At 39.9% G+C, this 18,104-nt stretch overlaps 1 protein-coding gene across 1 annotated transcript; it reads left to right on the top strand.

Annotated features, from left to right (window-relative positions):
• Positions 1-1,705: 1,705 nt before the first annotated feature.
• Positions 1,706-16,974, top strand: dcaf11 (ddb1 and cul4 associated factor 11). Its single transcript, XM_008438414.3, has 15 exons — positions 1,706-1,924; positions 2,250-2,492; positions 6,124-6,251; positions 6,473-6,591; positions 6,751-6,815; positions 7,073-7,173; positions 7,935-8,081; positions 9,364-9,418; positions 9,803-9,871; positions 10,077-10,134; positions 11,301-11,486; positions 11,590-11,743; positions 12,465-12,617; positions 14,579-14,685; positions 16,093-16,974. Exons 2-15 carry the CDS (start codon positions 2,263-2,265, stop codon positions 16,165-16,167), a joined length of 1,647 nt encoding a protein of 548 aa, XP_008436636.1. The 5' UTR covers positions 1,706-1,924; positions 2,250-2,262; the 3' UTR covers positions 16,168-16,974.
• The last annotated feature ends 1,130 nt before the right edge of the window (positions 16,975-18,104 follow it).

Consider the following 18,104-nt stretch of genomic DNA (forward strand, 5'->3'; position numbering starts at 1 on the left):
TATTTGGGTGATATTTTCTGGTCTTTCCAGTTTAGTCAAATGTGTTGTTTTTAATCACACTAAATCCTCTTTGAAGGTTTAATGTCTTCCTCCAGAAATTCAGTATCTTCTGGACTGGAGTCCCTCGCTGATTAGCCTGTATTCACCCTTAAAACCAGCCCAGATGTTGTTGTATGTACTTAATGTTAGCTCCTGACCTATTCCTTCTTAATTATCTGTCTTTATCAGATTAGGCCTGTTTTGAGAAGGGTCACTGAATGGTAGCTTTGATAATTTGCATAAAATCTTGAAGATAACAAGGAAGACCTAATGGTCTATCTTTCTTAATTTATGCATTTAGAGAAGCAGCCAAGAGGTACACGGTAACTATGGAAGAACTGAAAAACAAAGTATGTCCACAGTTCAGGCGAGAGATTCTGTTGACAAGAGAACTTAAGAACTTAACTTACTCCACAAATCTGGTTTTGGCTGAGGAGTGGCAAGAGGACAGCAACAAAAAAGACCAGCTTATAGTTTTCCACAGGCAAGATGATAAAAATGTGGAAGTAGGTACAGAAACCAAAACTGAACTTTTTGCAATACATGCAAGTAACAGTTGCTGCAGAAAACTGACACCGTTCATCACCTTGAACTTATCATAACACTGTGCTTTCCTTCAATGTTTAAAGGGAAGCTGCTCAATGGTGAGATGCCTGGAAGATTTTAGAGGCTGTAAAAGTCTTGAAAATCCAGGATGTACTTCAAAGACTTGCACTGTAAGTACAGCAGGGGAGCAACAGCATGTACCCTCTGTATTTGTGGGGCTAGGGGACCACTACCTCTTGGGAATAGCTGAAATCTTGAATGCAACTTGAGACTCCCTCTGAAAATGCACATAATTTCCCATTCTGATAGTTCAAACATTAAATATATTTGAATAAGCATTAAATTCACAATGGAAACTGCCTCAACACTACAATAGAAGCTATATATTTCTGTTATTGAAGGTACAGACGATCAGGGCCAAAATAAATTGCTATTCTGGATTGGCTGTCCACTTTACTGGCTCATGTAGAGGTTCAAAAAGCCCAAATACATGAAACACTCTTTAGGATTTATTTGGAAAACCTTTTCAAAACATAATATTGTTTTCTTTCTATTATTATTATTATTATTATTATTATTATTATTATTATTATTAATAATAATAATAATAATAATAGTACTACTAATAATAATAATAACGCTTATTACTATGATTATTATTATTTAATTATAATATATTATATACAATAGTAATAATAATAACTAATAGCAATAATAATAATTACTAAATAATAGTAATAATTATTTATTTATAGTACTATTATAATACAATAATATATATATATATATATATATATATATATATATATATATATATATATATATAAAATTTAATAACATTAATAATAGTAGCTAAGCAATAATAATTGCTTACTATACTACAGTATAGTAATAATAATTATTATTAACTTTGTGTTGGTCTGTCACGAAGAAGCTCAGCAAAGGTTGTAGAGACAAACAAATATAATTCTAGGAGAAATTCACAATCTATTGGTAGTAAAGTAACATGAATTAGTGTTGCTTTGATTCCTAATATTTGTGTTATTCCCATGGCACATCGGTGAGGTGTGAAAGTTATTTGTGCTCTCCGGTTATATGTCGACAGCTGGTCACGTGACGCGCAGGGTTTTTTCACACTTTTGTAAACAACATGGCGATTGACGGAGTGGCCCAGCTTGCCCGCTGACCAAACACTGTGCTGCTGTCAGAACCGCATGTTCGCTGCAAAAACCAGCATTGTGTGGTAGACCGGGCTGAAAATCCCGATCCAGCTAGCGGACAAGCCCCACCGAAACCAGGAGGAGTTGGACCAACGAGCTGTCAAGAGGACTGCCCATCGGTAGCTAATGTTATCGTTAGCAACTTTAGCTAACTCTTTCAAATCTGCATCGTTTTCTGCAGCACATACACACAGGATACATGTGACGGTAGATTTTATTTGGCGAACCACATACGTAGTTTAACATAGGTAGTTTGGGTTTAAGAAGTCAAAGTAATGAAATAACTTGTCAAAGTGACTCTTTTAGATGCAGCCTGACATTACCTAACGCTTCTTCTTTTAATAATTTCCTCCTAATAAACACAGTGTTCTTCACATGACCTCTGCAAAACTAAAACCCGAAATTGTCCTCCCAAAATGTCTCCTAACCTTCTGTCTCTGCTAGGCCCTCTCAGTCTATGGGCTCGCAGTCCAGTTCTGGGATGTCTTGTGGAAGGGGCTCTTCCAGTGGCAACCCAGGAGACCAGTCTGAAGCAGCAGAACCGAACCAGAACCAGAGCAACAGCAGCAGTAGTAGCGGCAGCAGCAGCCGAGGCCGCAGGACGGCTGACAGGCAGCAGAGCGACCGGCAGTCCGCTTTCGAGGAGGACGTCGATTTAGCTGAAGTGCTGGCTTACCTACTGAGAAGGTAAATGTGGCAGGAATTCATTTATATACACAGGGGCGGATCTAGAAACATATTTATGGGGTGGCAAGAGGGGGACATGGATTTTTTCAGGGGTGGCAGCAACAAAAACGTCTCGTTCTCACGTTTAGCTTACACAGACCTAACATTGGACTTAATTTACTTGATTTACTTGTTGCAAAATATTGTTTTCAACTTGCATTGTTTCAAAATGAGCTTCATGTAGCACTGAGGATTAAATATAATTTCTTAATATAGTAAATTATTTTTATGTCTTTCATACTCCTGCTAATTGATATGTATTACTGAATTGGACAGCGCCTATTAGTTGCTATGTGATTCATTGAATTATATCCAGAAAACCATTTTATCCCAATGCAGGACGAGCAGAAAACTGTCACAAAAATATTTGTAGCGCCATCATTTGTTATATGACTAAAACTAAAGAGGAGAAAACTGACAAATTCTCCGTGATATAAATCTATAAACAATTTTGTTTCTGTTAGTTCTGTCAAGATGCAAGAAGGGGCACATTTCTCTTATATTGGTCAATCGTTTTATTTTAAATTTGCTGCAGGAGCCCTAGTTTGATGATTAGTTCAGTTTTTGTAGCTTGTTTAAGTTTTAGGAATTGCAGCGGCTGCAGACAGTACGCCCCAATAAAGGTACAATAAAGCTTTTAAACAGGTGAAGAACCAAACACCACTTCTATTCCGCCTTTTCTCGCTCTGTGTGTCGGCTTTACGTGGGCCCGTTGCCATGGCAACCGGCAGACAACAGCTCAACGAGCAGATGGAGCAGAGATTACAGATCAGGGGAATCAACACCAAAAAACAAACATTTCCCACACAAAAAAGTATCAAAAACACCAAAACGGAACATTCAGTCTGACATTATGCTGACAGGCTTGATGTCTATATTGTCATTATTAATAAGTTTTCGCCTGAGCACAGCGGTGGTTGATTAGCTTATTTAAACAGCTGCTCTACTGATGACTTGGTGGGCAGGTTGACCTGTTTTAGTGCTAACGGAACCAAAACACACCGAACTACGCAGCACATGTTAAGCTTATCAAAGTCAATAGAAGGCTAGCAACAGTTAGGCTAGTATAACTGACCCACTGCTCACTTCTTCAATGTTTTCTTTAAGTTAAAACTTTTTCCTCACCTGTTAAATCTGAAGCCCTTGTTATCTAATTCATAGGGTTGAATTAACCGTTAAATATCGCGTCCATTTTTCAGATTCTTTGCGTGACTGTGGTATTTCCTGACCACCCATAATGGTGACTCAATGGACAGCAATGGCGCAGGTGTGGCGCACGATAAGTCACGTAATGTCTAGTCCAGTCATTTATATCCATCCATATCAATGCTGCTGCCTCGCGCTCTGTCCTTCTCTTGCACTTCCCGCTACTCAGCAGTAGGTGTCAGGTTGCATTGTGTTGCATTCAATGTTGTCGGAAAAAAGAGATTCATGCGCTTAATGTCCGATTTTCCATAACTATTTATTGAATTCATAGTCGCCAGCTGGGGTGGCAACAGGGGTGGCAAGGCTCTCATTTGGGGTGGCAACTGCCACCCCATGCCACCCCAGTAGATCCGCCCCTGTATATACAACAAAAAACAAGCGCAAAGTTTGCGTTATTTTGTGTGTTATTTATGAAGACACTACTCAATAACTGGACAACTCACGAAGACGTTCCTTACTGGAATCTAATTATCTCTGTAAACTCACATAAGGGCACTAAAACGACCTACTTCCTGTTTGCTTATATTATGTAGGTCAATTGAGTCAAGATGACACGAGAATGCACAGAATCCCTTTAAATTAAATTGTGAATGGCAGGGCTATCACTTTCACGAGACTGTTGGCATAGAAAACAGTAGCGCATTCACATCTGCTATATCTTCTGTGTGATCGTTCTCTACACACATTAAACAACCTCACAGTGTAAGTGCATGGAAGCAGACGGTCTAATCGATAATCATACCAGCTCATTCGTGTAACGTCACAAGGTATTAAATCAGTTTGAAGTTTATGGGTTTTTAATCTTAATTGCATTTTATCTGTATTTAGTTTTCTTGGTGGGGCTGCACAGTGGCATAGTTGGTAGAGCTGTTGCCTTGCAGCAAGGAGGTTCTGGGTTCGATTCCCGGCCCCGGTCTTTCTGCAAGGAGTTTGCATGTTCTCCCTGTGCATGCATGGGTTTTCTCCAGGTACTCTGGCTTCCTCCCACAGTCCAAAAACATGACTGTCAGGTTAATTGGCCTCTCCAAATTGCCCCTAGGTGTGAGTGTGTGTGTGGATGGTTGTTTGTCCTGTGTGTCTCTGTGTTGCCCTGCGACAGACTGGCGACCTGTCCAGGGTGAACCCCGCCTCTCGCCCGCAACGTCAGCTGGAGATCGGCACCAGCAACCCTCCCGACCCCACTGAGGGACAAGGGTACAAGAAAATGGATGGATGGATAGTTTTCTTGGTTTAGTTGCTCATGAAAAATCATCCCCTAAAAGAATGTTTTTCTGTTAGGTACAAAGGAGTATTAGGGGTCACTTGAAGGGCGTTAAAATTTGTGGCTGTTGTTTTTTTTTTTTCCATTACAGAATAAATAACCTACGTTCTGACTGAAAAATACTGTGCTGAAAAATAAAGAATTTGTAATTAAATCCCGTTCTAGAATATAAAACTACTGGCTTGATCACAAAAGGCATGGCTCTGCACCACTGTTAATTTCATTTAATGGCTGTAATTTAATCGCAAAATAGTAATTTTATACTTGTTGACTCCATTGCTGATATGCTTACTCGGATTCAGTCCATCAAAACAAAAAAGTTACATTTCTCTAAGTGACCCTATAAGTAAAAAGACAAAGTTTTTAAACTGATAAAGCTAAGTCAAATGAAACACGGTTTTGAGCTTTTTTTTTTTTACAAACAAGAAATGAAAATATTCCCACCTCATGATGCTGCCACTACCATTTTTTCCACTGATATTGTGCGCAAACAGTTTTCTTTCACAGGTGGCGTTTTCCTTCAATAGCAAAAAAAAAAGTTATTTGATCTGATGTGAGTGGAGCACCTTCCTGCATGGCGTGAATCCGCAAGCTGGTCCTAAAAATAAAAGAAAAACATAAAATGTACAGTGGATGTAATATCCCATAATATTCCAGGAACCTCTGTGACCTTTGCACTCCTTGGCATTGCCTACTGGCGTAAGACTCCAGCAGATTGAAGGTTACATTTGTAAGCAGAGTGTGAACTCATGACATCTGGACTAAATTGGCCAGAAACGATTGCGCTGTCGGCAGTCGTTTTGCGATATTATTGTTACACAAACTGATTTCCTTCCACTTGACAATTCTGCTTTACTCTATTTTTGGTCTAGCACAAAATGTGTGAAAAAAAGTGAAATATTTCAAGGTAATTTCATAGATTATCGTAACCTGAAAATAACTAAGTGTGACTTTTTTGCTCTCATCTACTTTTTGAGCTCCTCGTTCACCTTTTAACAAAGGAAAACAAAAAATACTGTACATACAACATAATTTGTATGAATTATTCTATTTTTGGTGCATCGGCTAAGATTCCCTTCAGTATTTTTTCCTGGATGTTGGTTAATGTTGCCTTTTTGTGTGCAGGGGCCAGGTCAGAGTGGTCCATGGCCATGAAGCTACTGGACTGCAGCTGGTCCAGTCGTACTCCGACTCCGATGAGGACAGCGACGGAGCCTGGGACGGGCGGCTGGGCGACCGCTACAATCCGCCAGGTAATCTCCGTGTGAGCCAGACAAATTCTCGATTTGATCATCTCCTCTTCCATAATCAGTTGTCCCCGTTTTCAAAACTACAATGTCTTTTTTTTTAGCACTCATGCAAAATCACGTTGACCCCTGAGTAGAAAGTTCTTGAAAACTGTAGGAATGTTATGTTTTAAAAGCACACACTTCCAGAATTTTCTGCTTATTAGACTGTATTTATTTCCGTCCAGTGGACTCCCAGCCCGACACACAGGAAGTGGACCGCAGTGAGATCCGAACGCAGATCCTCCTGGCTACTGCCTCATCCGCCTTAAAAAGCCGACACAGTTTCACCAACATGCTCACAGAGGTCTGATCCCGAAGATTAAAAAAAAAACATGGCAAAATATGTGCTTTAGTCCAACTTGTTTTATTTTAAACATGACTATAAACATATATTTAACAGAGTTTAATTGTGTGTGTGTGTTTTTGTCAGGTAGTAATTGTTTATTAACTGTTTTATGCCCAGAGAGAACAAGGCAGATGTAGAGGCTCCAGTTTTTCACATGGAGAGTGCAGCCGTATTCGCACACAGTGAGTAGATTTCCCCCTCTCAGAAAAAGACAATGAAAATTGGTAAAATATATATATATATATATATATATATATATATATATATATATATATATACACTGCTCAAAAAAATAAAGGGAACACTAACATTTAAGTAAACACTGAAGTGTTCCCTTTATTTTTTTGAGCAGTATATATTCACTACAATTAGATTTTTATTCACTGGATACAACGAGGACTTTTCTGACCCTATTCTGACCATTTTTTCTTTTTTGCAGTTTTCTGCCAAACTACGTGTCCCACAAGGATACTTACCTGCAGAAAGCTTTTTGTGGAGTGTACAGTGAAGAGGGCAACATGTTCCTCTCCGCCTGCCAAGGTAAAAAATACGGTATCTGACATGAAAACCCAGAGGAAATGATCCTGGAATCATTTGCAGTTCTTGTTTAAAAGCCTTTTTTTTCTGCCCCCCCCCCCAATTCCTCATTTATTGCATACTTCTGTTTTTATTAGGTTGCTGTTTTGGAAGCAAACAATACAGCTGCCACCTTCCTTCCTAGTCATTGGATTTTATTTGTTTTCCTCATTAAAAAGCTCACTGTCAGCTGCAGACACTGAAGAAGGAGCCTAATGCTGGTGGTAGAGCTCGACTGGGGTCCTGAATCTTTTATCTTTTAGGTATAATTGGGCCCTAAAGGTCGCTGAGCGCAGAACGAAGAACGAATTAGCCAGTTTTTACGTCGATGAGCTTGACGGCAAAGACGCTTGAATGTACGCATTCGTTAATCTGCACTTCACAAAAGAGATTCAGAATAGTGAAGCAAAACTTCAAGACATCATCCAGAAAGCTAAAGCTGGGTAACGCAAATGGATAACGCAAAGTCAATGTTTTGGAGTTGTCATCGCAAAATCTTCATCTTGGTCTCAAAGAAAGTTTTGTGTGCGGGTGAGGCGGCCTACAAACCCGACTCAGATACACCAGTTCATTCAGAAGGAATGGGCCAAACTTCCATCAAACTATTGCAATAATAATAACAATAATAATAATAGATAGCTATATAAGAGTAATGTCATTTTCTATACTAAAACCTGGAAATATTTGAGTTTTAGCAGTGCAAATATATGTTGTTTGTCTTGCAGACCAGAATATCCGCCTGTACGACACCACCAGGGGGCGCTTCCACCTGCAGCGGACGGTGAAGGCGCGTGACGTGGGCTGGAGCGTGCTGGACGTCTGCTTCACTCCGGACGCTCGCAACGTGCTCTACTCCAGCTGGTCTGATTACAGTAAGGCTGACTATTTTTAATGACTAAAAATGCATGTCGAGACAAATGGGAGACGAATTGAAAATGTATCTAGCTCCAAATCAGTGAGACGGTTTGCTACGCTAAATGTCAGTGTATTAAAGGTAAAATGAGAAATGAAACACTGTTACAACAGGGAATGTATTTGCCCAAATTTAGTGACCGCGTCTCGTGTTTGCGCGGGGTTTTTTTCCCACGTCGGTCGGAATTTTCTTGCCAATTTCTGAGATGCGGTTTTGGCGAAGCTTTGGTTTACTGATTTTAGTCGTTTTGGTTTCTCTTTAAGAAGGACATAAAAGAGCAGCTCGGGAAAATCCGATTCTGTTCTTGTTGTGAGTCATTAATTGTTTATATTTAATGCAGAGGCAAAGTCGTGCTGTTTCTTAGGAGAGCAGCTGCTGTAAAACAGATTTTACTAATAACAGAGCTGTTTGAAGTTCTTATGCTCACACATGTTTTACAGATGATGTTCGGATCATGACTCGTCCCATTCCTCTGCTTTCCTCACCCGTCGTTCTGCAGCAGAACTTCAAAGTGTCGTTGCTAGCAGCTATCGTTTTAATTTACGGGGCAGCTGGGACGATGTTTCACATCAGTTGTCAATGTGAAAGCGTGCAAGCCCTGCTGATCCACCTCATTTGCTTTTGCCGCTTCTCCATAAATAAAGTAATCATTAGTCATTCAAATAATTAAGTCATCAGAATATAAATGTGTATCTAATTTATTTTATTTAAAACAAGAAAGTAACATTTATTCCTTGTGCCACCAAAATAACATGAAATATTAATTATTTGTACAAAATATTTTTCACCTTTTTGATTTTGAAACCCAAACCTAAAGCTGCGTTAGGTAACTTTTTGAAAACATATTGACATTTCTTAAAAGTGTCACTATGTCATGACAGTATATTATGAGACCGATAATCTGTGAAAGAAAAAAAAGAAGAAAAAAATTAAACTACTTTACCTTGTCCATGTGGTCCTACTGCCATCTGCATAAAAACACAGCTGAGTCAGGAGCAACCAATCAGAGCCAGGAGGAGGAGGGTCACGGTGCTGTCAATCAATCTCTTATTTTGACACACTCAGGCAAATGCAAAAACTGTTTATTCTTGTATAAACCTCACTATGAGCTATCGATAGCTATCCCGTGCATATTCCAAAATCTTTTATTCAACTGGTGCGATAAAGAAATTTTGCTTCTCACTTGCTCGCTCGCTCTCTCTCTCTCTCTCTCTCTCTCTCTTTTTCTGTCTCTCCCACAGTTCATTTGTGCAGTATAGATGGAGACAGTGAAAACCACACCGCCCTGGACCTCAAGTTAGTGTTTCCCCTCATAGTAACTTATAACATTAAGCAGGTAATCTATCACTCCTTACCCGCCTGGCCTCCTCCAACTCCCCCTTCATTTCCACCGGGACGAATGACGCTGTCAGCATCTGTCGCCCCATCATCCATCCTGTCCCTCCTCTTCGTGTGTGTCTGTGTCCCTCTGTCCAACGCAGAGATCATTCATTCAAACTCATGTCGCTGTTTTTTTTTAATGTATTTATTTATTTATTTTTTTGATTTATTCTTTTCTTTTTGATGTGCAATATCACTTGGTCGGCTGCGTGGTTGGCATTTACTGCTTTGTGATAATAACGTGTGTGTGTGTGTGTGTGCGTGCGTGCGTGCGTGCGTGTGTGTGTGTGTGCTCTGTAGTCCAGATGAGAGGAGGTTCTGCGTGTTCTCGCTGGCTGCGTCAACAGATGGCAAAGAGATTCTGGGCGGGTGAGTCCAACTCGCTCTAACGCGTCAAAGCAGTGACTGACAGGCAGCACTGAGCTCTTTTAAGGAAAATTGAATCCGTTGTTGCAGCCGTTTGTCTTGAGGGAGCACGTGCTGCTTACTTCACCAGTTCATAAGGAAGGTTGTAAATTGCTTGGAAGTGTCGAGAGCGAGAATGTATTCAGTGTTTCCCATTTTGTGTTTTCAGAGCAAACGACGGCTGCCTTTACGTTTTTGATCTTGAGCAGAATAAACGAACTTTGAAGGTGAGTGAAGATCGGTGTGCTTGTGTCATATATACTATGAACATTTATGTAAACATTATACATAGGAAGGAAACTGGCAGACTGATTTCACCATCACCTTTGTGAAATGTGGTAGTGGAAGTATCATCCTGTTGGGGAAATGGGGCTTATGGGCTGATGGGTGGAACTAAATACAAGGCAATCCTGGAAGAAAACCTGTTGTAGGGGCTATAATGGAAGAGATCAAAGCATATTCTTATTACATCAAAATACTCTAATTATTAATAATAATAATAATAGTTCCCAGCTTAAATCCAACGGCGATCATCACTTTATAATTGGAGACAGATAACCTCTGGCATCTGCTTTTGGTCCTATTGCCATCTGCAGAAAAGCACCACTCCCAGTCAGAAACAACCAATCAAAGCCAAGGGGAGGGTCTTAGTGCTGTCAATCAATGTACATGCTGCTTCATGTGCTAGGGGGGGAGAAACAACTTACTGTTCCAAGAAAACTGTTCATCCTCCATCATTGACAGCTATGCTAACTAGCTAGTCACAGCACAGAAGTGGTGGTGATTGACAGCATTAAGACCCTCCCCCTTGCTCTGATTGGTTATTTCCAACTGGGAACACTAACGTAAGGAGAAGCCAGAGGAGCTATTTTTTTTTTCCACACATTATCTGTCTCGTATTGTAACATAAGGATATACTGACAGTTTTAACAAATATATATAAAAAAACAACATTGTTTATAAAAGTTACATTCTCCATCTTTAAATATTGCTGCTCTGCATCTCTTCTGACTGAGCTTAATCTATTCTGCGAAGAAGAATGGCACGAACGCGTAACATCTACTCCAGATGTACAACGCTGGCACAGAGAATGCGCTCTCTATGATCATCTATCAACCGAAGTCTCCTGTAGTGTCAGACTTTTCTCCAGCGACTAGTCATGCTGCTCCGCAGAGTGCAGCTCAGGATAAGAACCAAACTCCCTCACCCCCCGCCCCTCAGCTTCACTCTGCCCAGCAGTCAGTAGGCGACTCCCACCATCTGCTCCTTCACCGTCTGAATCCATCCCTTATATCTGTTTTATTACGTGTCGGCGCTTCGAGTTCGCCTACAATAACCAGCTCTCTCTTTTGCGACCCCCCCGCCCCCACTTTTCCCCCTCACCCTTCCTCAGATCGATGCCCACGAGGACGACGTGAACGCGGTGGCGTTCGCCGATAGCTCGTCCCAGCTGCTCTTTTCTGGCAGCGACGATGCTCTGTGCAAGGTGTGGGACAGACGGACGCTGCGAGAGGACAGGCCGCAGCCCGTCGGACAGCTGGCCGGCCACAGAGATGGCGTCACCTTCATCCACAGCAAGGTGGGTGGCACTGCTGGTCCGTCGGCCCCGTCATTAAAAAAGCTGAGCTGTTTATGATGTTCGGCTTGTGCGCCTCAACTCTTTGTTGCGTTTCGTGTGTCAGGGCGACGCTCGCTATCTCATTAGCAACTCGAAGGACCAGTCCATCAAGCTGTGGGACGTTCGGAAATTCTCACCCAAAGAGGGTTTGGCTGCCTCCCGCCTGGCAGTCACCCAACAAAACTGGGACTACCGCTGGCAGCAGGTTCCCCAGAGAGGTGAGGACGGGGCCGAGGGGGCTCACTTAAGTAAATTAGAGTGTCGTCTTAAAGTTAGTCAAATGTAGTAATTCGGCTAAATATAAAAAAGCAAACAGAGTTAGGCATTTAAATCATTTAATTCTGTTAATTTGGATGATGAAAACTGAAAATTCAGTTAGTCCAATAAAGAAAAAAAGAAAAAGATGGGTGTTCTCAGAGTGCTATTGCTAAACTGAGTGAAAGGAAGAAGTTTGGCTAAAGGAGCAGCACAAAGAACAAGAGATCACTGCATACTTGAGAGGATTGTTAGGCAAAGCCTGTCGCAGTCAATCAGATAATCAATTAACTGCATTGTGAATAAAAATGAGCTTGATCATTTCCATTCTGATACTTACATTATATCTTCTTTATATTATGGCTTCAAAAATGACATCAAAACAACAATATTATCGTCTATCACAATAATTACTGTGACAATTTATCGTCTAGCAAAATGTATTGTTGCAAAAGCGATTTCAAGTGTAATGAATCCTTCATTATATGATTTTAAATCGAGTTATTCGGATTGATTAACTTTTTTGTAACACTTGAATTTATAAGAAAATACCTTATTGAGAAAGTGTAGTTTGATAAGTTTAAATGGAAAGTTCAGATCACTTGTGTTGGAAACATTCAGCTTTTTCCTACATTAAACTTTACATTTTTTAATAAGTTTTTTTTTGGGCGGGGGGATTTGCAGCCTTGAAGAAACACAAACTGACTGGCGACACCTCGGTGATGACCTACCGCGGCCACGGCGTTCTGCACACGCTCATCCGCTGCCGCTTCTCGCCGGAGTTCAGCACCGGGCAGAGGTTCATCTACTCCGGCTGCTCCACGGGAAAAATCGTCAGTGAGTCCTCGTTCCTCTTGGCGTTCCAGCGGAACTCCCGGCGTGAAAAAAAAAGGCCGCTCTTCCTCTACACCAGAGGTTCCCAAATTGTGGGGCGCGCGCCCTAGGGGCGGCGCCATGCCATTGCAGGGGGGCGCAGAAAGCTGTCTGGATGAAAAAAAACATGAACGCTGTATGCGTTCGGTTTTTACTAGAGGTGTGCCGATCGATCGGTCACTGATCATAATCGGCCGATTTTCCTGAAAAAGTGTATGATCGGTGATTGGCTATCTGCACCTCATTTCTCAGCCTGCCTGTGCAGCTGGTCTCCTCTTTTCTTCACTCTGCGCAAACGCGCAGCAGCAAATCCTAAGCGATGTGGGACTATAACGCACTGAGTGAATGGGGAAGGAGCGTGTTGCAGTGGAAAATTGAAGCACGTCAAAATGCATCAACACAACGTAGCTAATACGACATAAAAACAATGCCATACTTGACGGAGTTTGGCTACATCGAGGCTCACTGCAGTAAGAAAGACATTTGGAGGATCAGATAGCAGGTAAAGCAGCACACAGCTACAAACACTCACCCGGATTAGCATGGTGGTCAGAAAGCTAAACAAATAACCCGCAAAATTATTTATGTCTTCGAGCTGCGGTGTAAGACGCTGGTTCTGTTCTCAATGTTAAACCGCTGCTACGCGTTACAGGTAGTAATATTTCACAGACGGAGCGCCGCTTCTGCTCCACCTGGTAGTGACTCTCACACCGAACCTCTGCTTAAAGCTGCAGCATCTAACTTAAAAAAATACATTTTACATACGTATTAAAACTTTCGCTGTCCTAACATGAGACAGATAATCTCTAAAAAAATAATCGATCTCCTCCCTGTTCTGCATAATTACTCCGCTCAGTCAGAAACAGCCACTCAGAACTAGCAGTAATCAGCTAGCCGCCATGCTATCAGGAAGTTTTCATTCAGTAACTCAGGATTGTTTATTGTAATGGAACCTGTATTTGCCTTTGAATGTTAAGTTTTATACTTAAATTTTTTTTTGGCAATGTTGAGAGGTTTTATTTTTGGCTCTTTGCATTATTTAGCCTCTTCAGAACCTCGATATGTTATCAGTCTGTTAAAGATAGTATTACCGATAGCAGTACAATTTGTACAATGCCTGTTTTGTTTAGTTTTCTTCTTGGAAAAAGTTATTAAAAACGAGTTTTTGTCTAAATTGAGGTGAATTCATGGTTCCCTTTTCCACATAATGTAACTGGTAGTGTTTATGATAAAAAAAATAATAATAATAATTATGTGATCGGTATTGGTGATCGGCCCTCATGGGTGATCGGTATCGGCAGGAAAAAACCTGATTGGCACATCTCTAGTTTTTACCTTAGAATGTCTAACTCTGTTATTCCTCTGTAAATTTGATACAGTAGGGGCTTCCACACTTCCCATATCTGTGTCCTCTGTCACTTTTATCAGCAGTTAAAACTGTTTAATCCGTTGTTAACATGTGGTAACCTGTTTTTCCGAGCCGCCTTTAAACGCAACATGAGTGCTAGGACTCTCGCACTGGGTTTAGACCTGTGCGGCAGTGAAGGAGACCTGCTGCTGCTGTGCAGAGCTACGCAGGTGTGAATCATGACAGCAAACCAGCAAAACGCAAAGAACTTTTCACTGTTTTTTCCCCAAACTAACAGACTCCATTGAGTAAAACTGTTGGATGCAGGTAATGCTAGCTAAAGGATGACTAGCTAATAACAATACATCACCTTAAGCTTAACAAGTAGCCTGTAGGCTACCGATGTTGATGTCTATTTTGCCCCCCAAAAAAGTCGCCCCCCCCTCCTTCTCCCCCACACACATTGTTCAACCAGACATCTATTTGTAATCCATAGGGGGGGCCCAGAAAATGTTTGGAAACCACTGCTCTACACAAATCTGACGAGTTGCTTGTATATATGTGTGTGTGTGTCCAGTCTACGACGTCCTGACTGGCATGGTGGTGTCCAGGTTGTCGGGTCATGACGCGTGTGTGAGGGACGTCAGCTGGCACCCCTATGATGACAAAATCATCAGCAGCTCTGTGAGTCTTATTCATGCAGACAGGCATCACATCTAAAGGAAGTCATTTTAACTTTAGAATCGCTTATATAGAAACATATAAACTGGACCCTTTGTACAATGGTCTTGAATTTAAAGCGTAGAAGTTGACAGATTTGTCATTTCACAGCAGACTAAAGCTGTTTTCTCTATTTATATATGCAATGTGTGAAACAGTCATGTTCAATAAAATTGAGAACTATTGAAAAGTTAAGTTAGTTACTGAAATAAAGTGAAACTGAAAATATAGGTTAATTACACACCGACTGATGTTTTATAGAATTTATTACTGTTAATTATGATGATTATTTTTGCTTAGAGATTTAATATATTAGTTAAATATAATATTTATTCAATATAATATTAATATAAATACATTTCTCATTTGTGAGACTAATAAAGAATTATGTTATTTTTTAGTCATGCAGTTTTAAAAAGCTATTAATTCTCAAAAAATTTCTCCCAACATAAAAAATAAATAAAAATCTTGTCATATTCTGCTGCTATTTTACCCCCTTTTTTCAAACTCCTATCTATCAATTTTCAGATAAAAATGGTCTCTTTATGAATACATGTGCCGGCATGTAGGATTTGTAAAATTTATAATCAAAAACATTTCTCTTGCTGTTATGCCTTAAATGTTTGTATTAGAAGTAGAGGCTAATTCACAGAATGTGCTAAAAATGATTTAAGCATGGTTTTGATGTCATTTTTAAACAAATACACGATTACGGAGTTGATACATGAAGCTGTCTTTAGCTCAGCTTTCATTCAGTTCAATCCAGTTCATTTATGTAGCTCCGATTCACAGCAAATGTCATCTTGAGACGTTTTACAGAAAAAAAAGTGTTTTCAATTCAACTCATTCTAGTTATGAAACGTTTAGTTCAGTTCTTTATTCAAATTAGTTAAAAACATTTTCTATCTAATGAAACCCAGCAGGTTGCATTGAGTTATTGACTCGTAGCAGTAACTCTTCCTGGACAACCACGTAGCAACAGCAGATGACTTTACAGCAAACCCTCATACCGAGCGTGCATGTGGCGACGGTGGAGAGGAAAGGGGAGTTAACGGAGACAAACACCGACTCGGTGTTTGAGGAAACAGAGCGGATACAACCAGATGTAACTCAACAATTATTGGAAAACTAGAATGAAATGTCATGAATTGTGGAAATTGTGGAAATGGTAACTAAGAATACAATCAAGTCCTTAAGACGTTTAAACAAACTTAAGTATTATAACCAGAATTTAGTAACCTGTAAATGTCCTAAAATGCGGTAAGCAAGTTGACAACATACACATGACTAAAAACAACAAAAAAAAAAGAAACCCAAAAGAAAAAACTTTGGACTTTGTATTTAATCCCGTTTTTTAAATTGTGCCCACAGTGGGACGGAGCAGTGCGCATGTGGGAGCACAGACAAACCCACCCGCTGGAGGAAGAGCGGGAAGAGAAGAGATGAAGGACGCGACGACAAAAACGAGGCTGCTGGGAGTTCGGAAGCTCAGATGAACTGTGACCCTTTGAATTCAATGCTGGATATTATCGATCACGAGGCTGGCACGGCTGTGGAGTGTTGCTTCGGAACGGCTAAATGGTCCCACCTCCCGAGCGGCTTTGAACACCGAGGGACGTCCTCTTTTTTGTTTTTGGATCTTTGTTCCCCCCCCTCCCTTTTTTCTTTTTTTTTTTTTTTTGGTCTTGTGCTGAAATAAACCAGGCGACGCTTTTCGATTTAACCAGACCTCTAAATGCGCTGCAGAGTGCTGCAGTCAGAGCGATATTAAAACGTAATAAGTTAGTACGTAATAAGTTAGACTTGATGGATATTGCAGGGAGAAAATGATGATGATTCTGTATACATGTATAGTATTTTAATGAGATGTGCATTGCGGGGAACTGATGTCGGTATTTGTTTTCATTTTTGCTGTGATGAGATTTAGATGCCCAAAATCCCAAATATTACGCCTGATGATAGATTTTTCTGTTCACCAGTCCGCAATACTGGTCCAAGGTGGGTTTTTGTTTTATTTTTTTTAAGAGTGATTTTTTTTTTTTTTTGTGTTAGGCAGTATGAACCTGTGATAAATTTCAAAGATTTGAATATGCGTGATATTGTGCTGAAACCTGACCCGGGGACGTTCTCATGGTAAATATCTCTCACATTGATCTGTATATGCAATTTTCAGGTGTTTATAAATTTCTTCAAGTCTCAATTTCAGACAGTTGTTTTACATTGTCGATAAAAAGAGAATTTTCTTTGATTGTATCACAAAGACTGTCGGTTCTTACTATTAAATATGTTTCTTTGTGGTTCTCGGCAGGAGCGACGAGCTTAAAAACGTGGATGCAATTTGATTTGTCCACAAAAAAAAAACAAAATGGGCAAAAGCATAAAAAAGGGAACACGGGTACATCTCAAACGAGAATATTAATTGAAATATTTGCTCTTGATGTTTTGTTTTTAGATTTTTGCTTTTTTGACATACTGGAAAGTTTTAAAACGAAAGATAACCTGGGTAAATATAAAACATATTTTCATAAATGTTGACATTTATGAAATATAGCAGGAAAAAAACTTTTCTAAAACAATCTGGTTTTAAATGAAAACAATTTTTTTTGAGTATTTGAATCTTTTAAAAGGAGTTATTTTGTAAAATTGACATTTTCAAGCTTTATTTTGTGGCTAGACTCATATGAACCACTTCTCAGTCTAATGCTCCTAAGAGTGGTTGTAAACAGCATAAAAGAGAAGCAGTGTTGAAGGTGGAGTGTCAGAAAGAGCAGAAGCTTCTTGGAGACAGATTTCAAAACTGAAATGAGCCTTTTGATGATTTTCTCAAAAAATGTAGACGATAACTTGAAAAGCAAAATTTGTATGAAATTGTGAAAGGTATTGAAAACAATCATTCCAACAATACAAGGCAGATATTAAGACTCCTTAGGTAGAATTAGTAATTACTTAACAGGACATGGTTGCATAAAACTGATCTACTGGTTCACTCTCTTCACAGATAGGTGTTGGCTACCACCACTGCTAGCATATTAAGCTAACCATACTGTTGGGAGAAATAAAAGCTAAGATCACACAGTTCTCAATAATAGTACACCTTATCTGAATGACAAAAATAGGCAGAAAAGCGGCTGCAGTTTCATTACAATGTATGCATCACTACTTGGTCATTAATTGGCCATGTGGCTTTTCCCCCATATCAAGACTACTACAATATTGTTTTGACGAAAAAAAATCTCTTCAGTCAAATGCAGCTAATAAAAACAAGGTAAACAGACTGAGTTTATGAAGCACTTTTGCAGGCAAACTGATAAACCAAAGCACTACACACTACAGCCACATTTCACCTAATACACCAAAACACAGATCAGTAGGCAACTTGAGAT

This window comes from Poecilia reticulata, chromosome 20 (genome assembly GCF_904066995.2).
Source record: "Poecilia reticulata chromosome 20, P_reticulata-male-v2, whole genome shotgun sequence".
NCBI classification, from domain to species: Eukaryota; Metazoa; Chordata; class Actinopteri; order Cyprinodontiformes; family Poeciliidae; genus Poecilia; species Poecilia reticulata.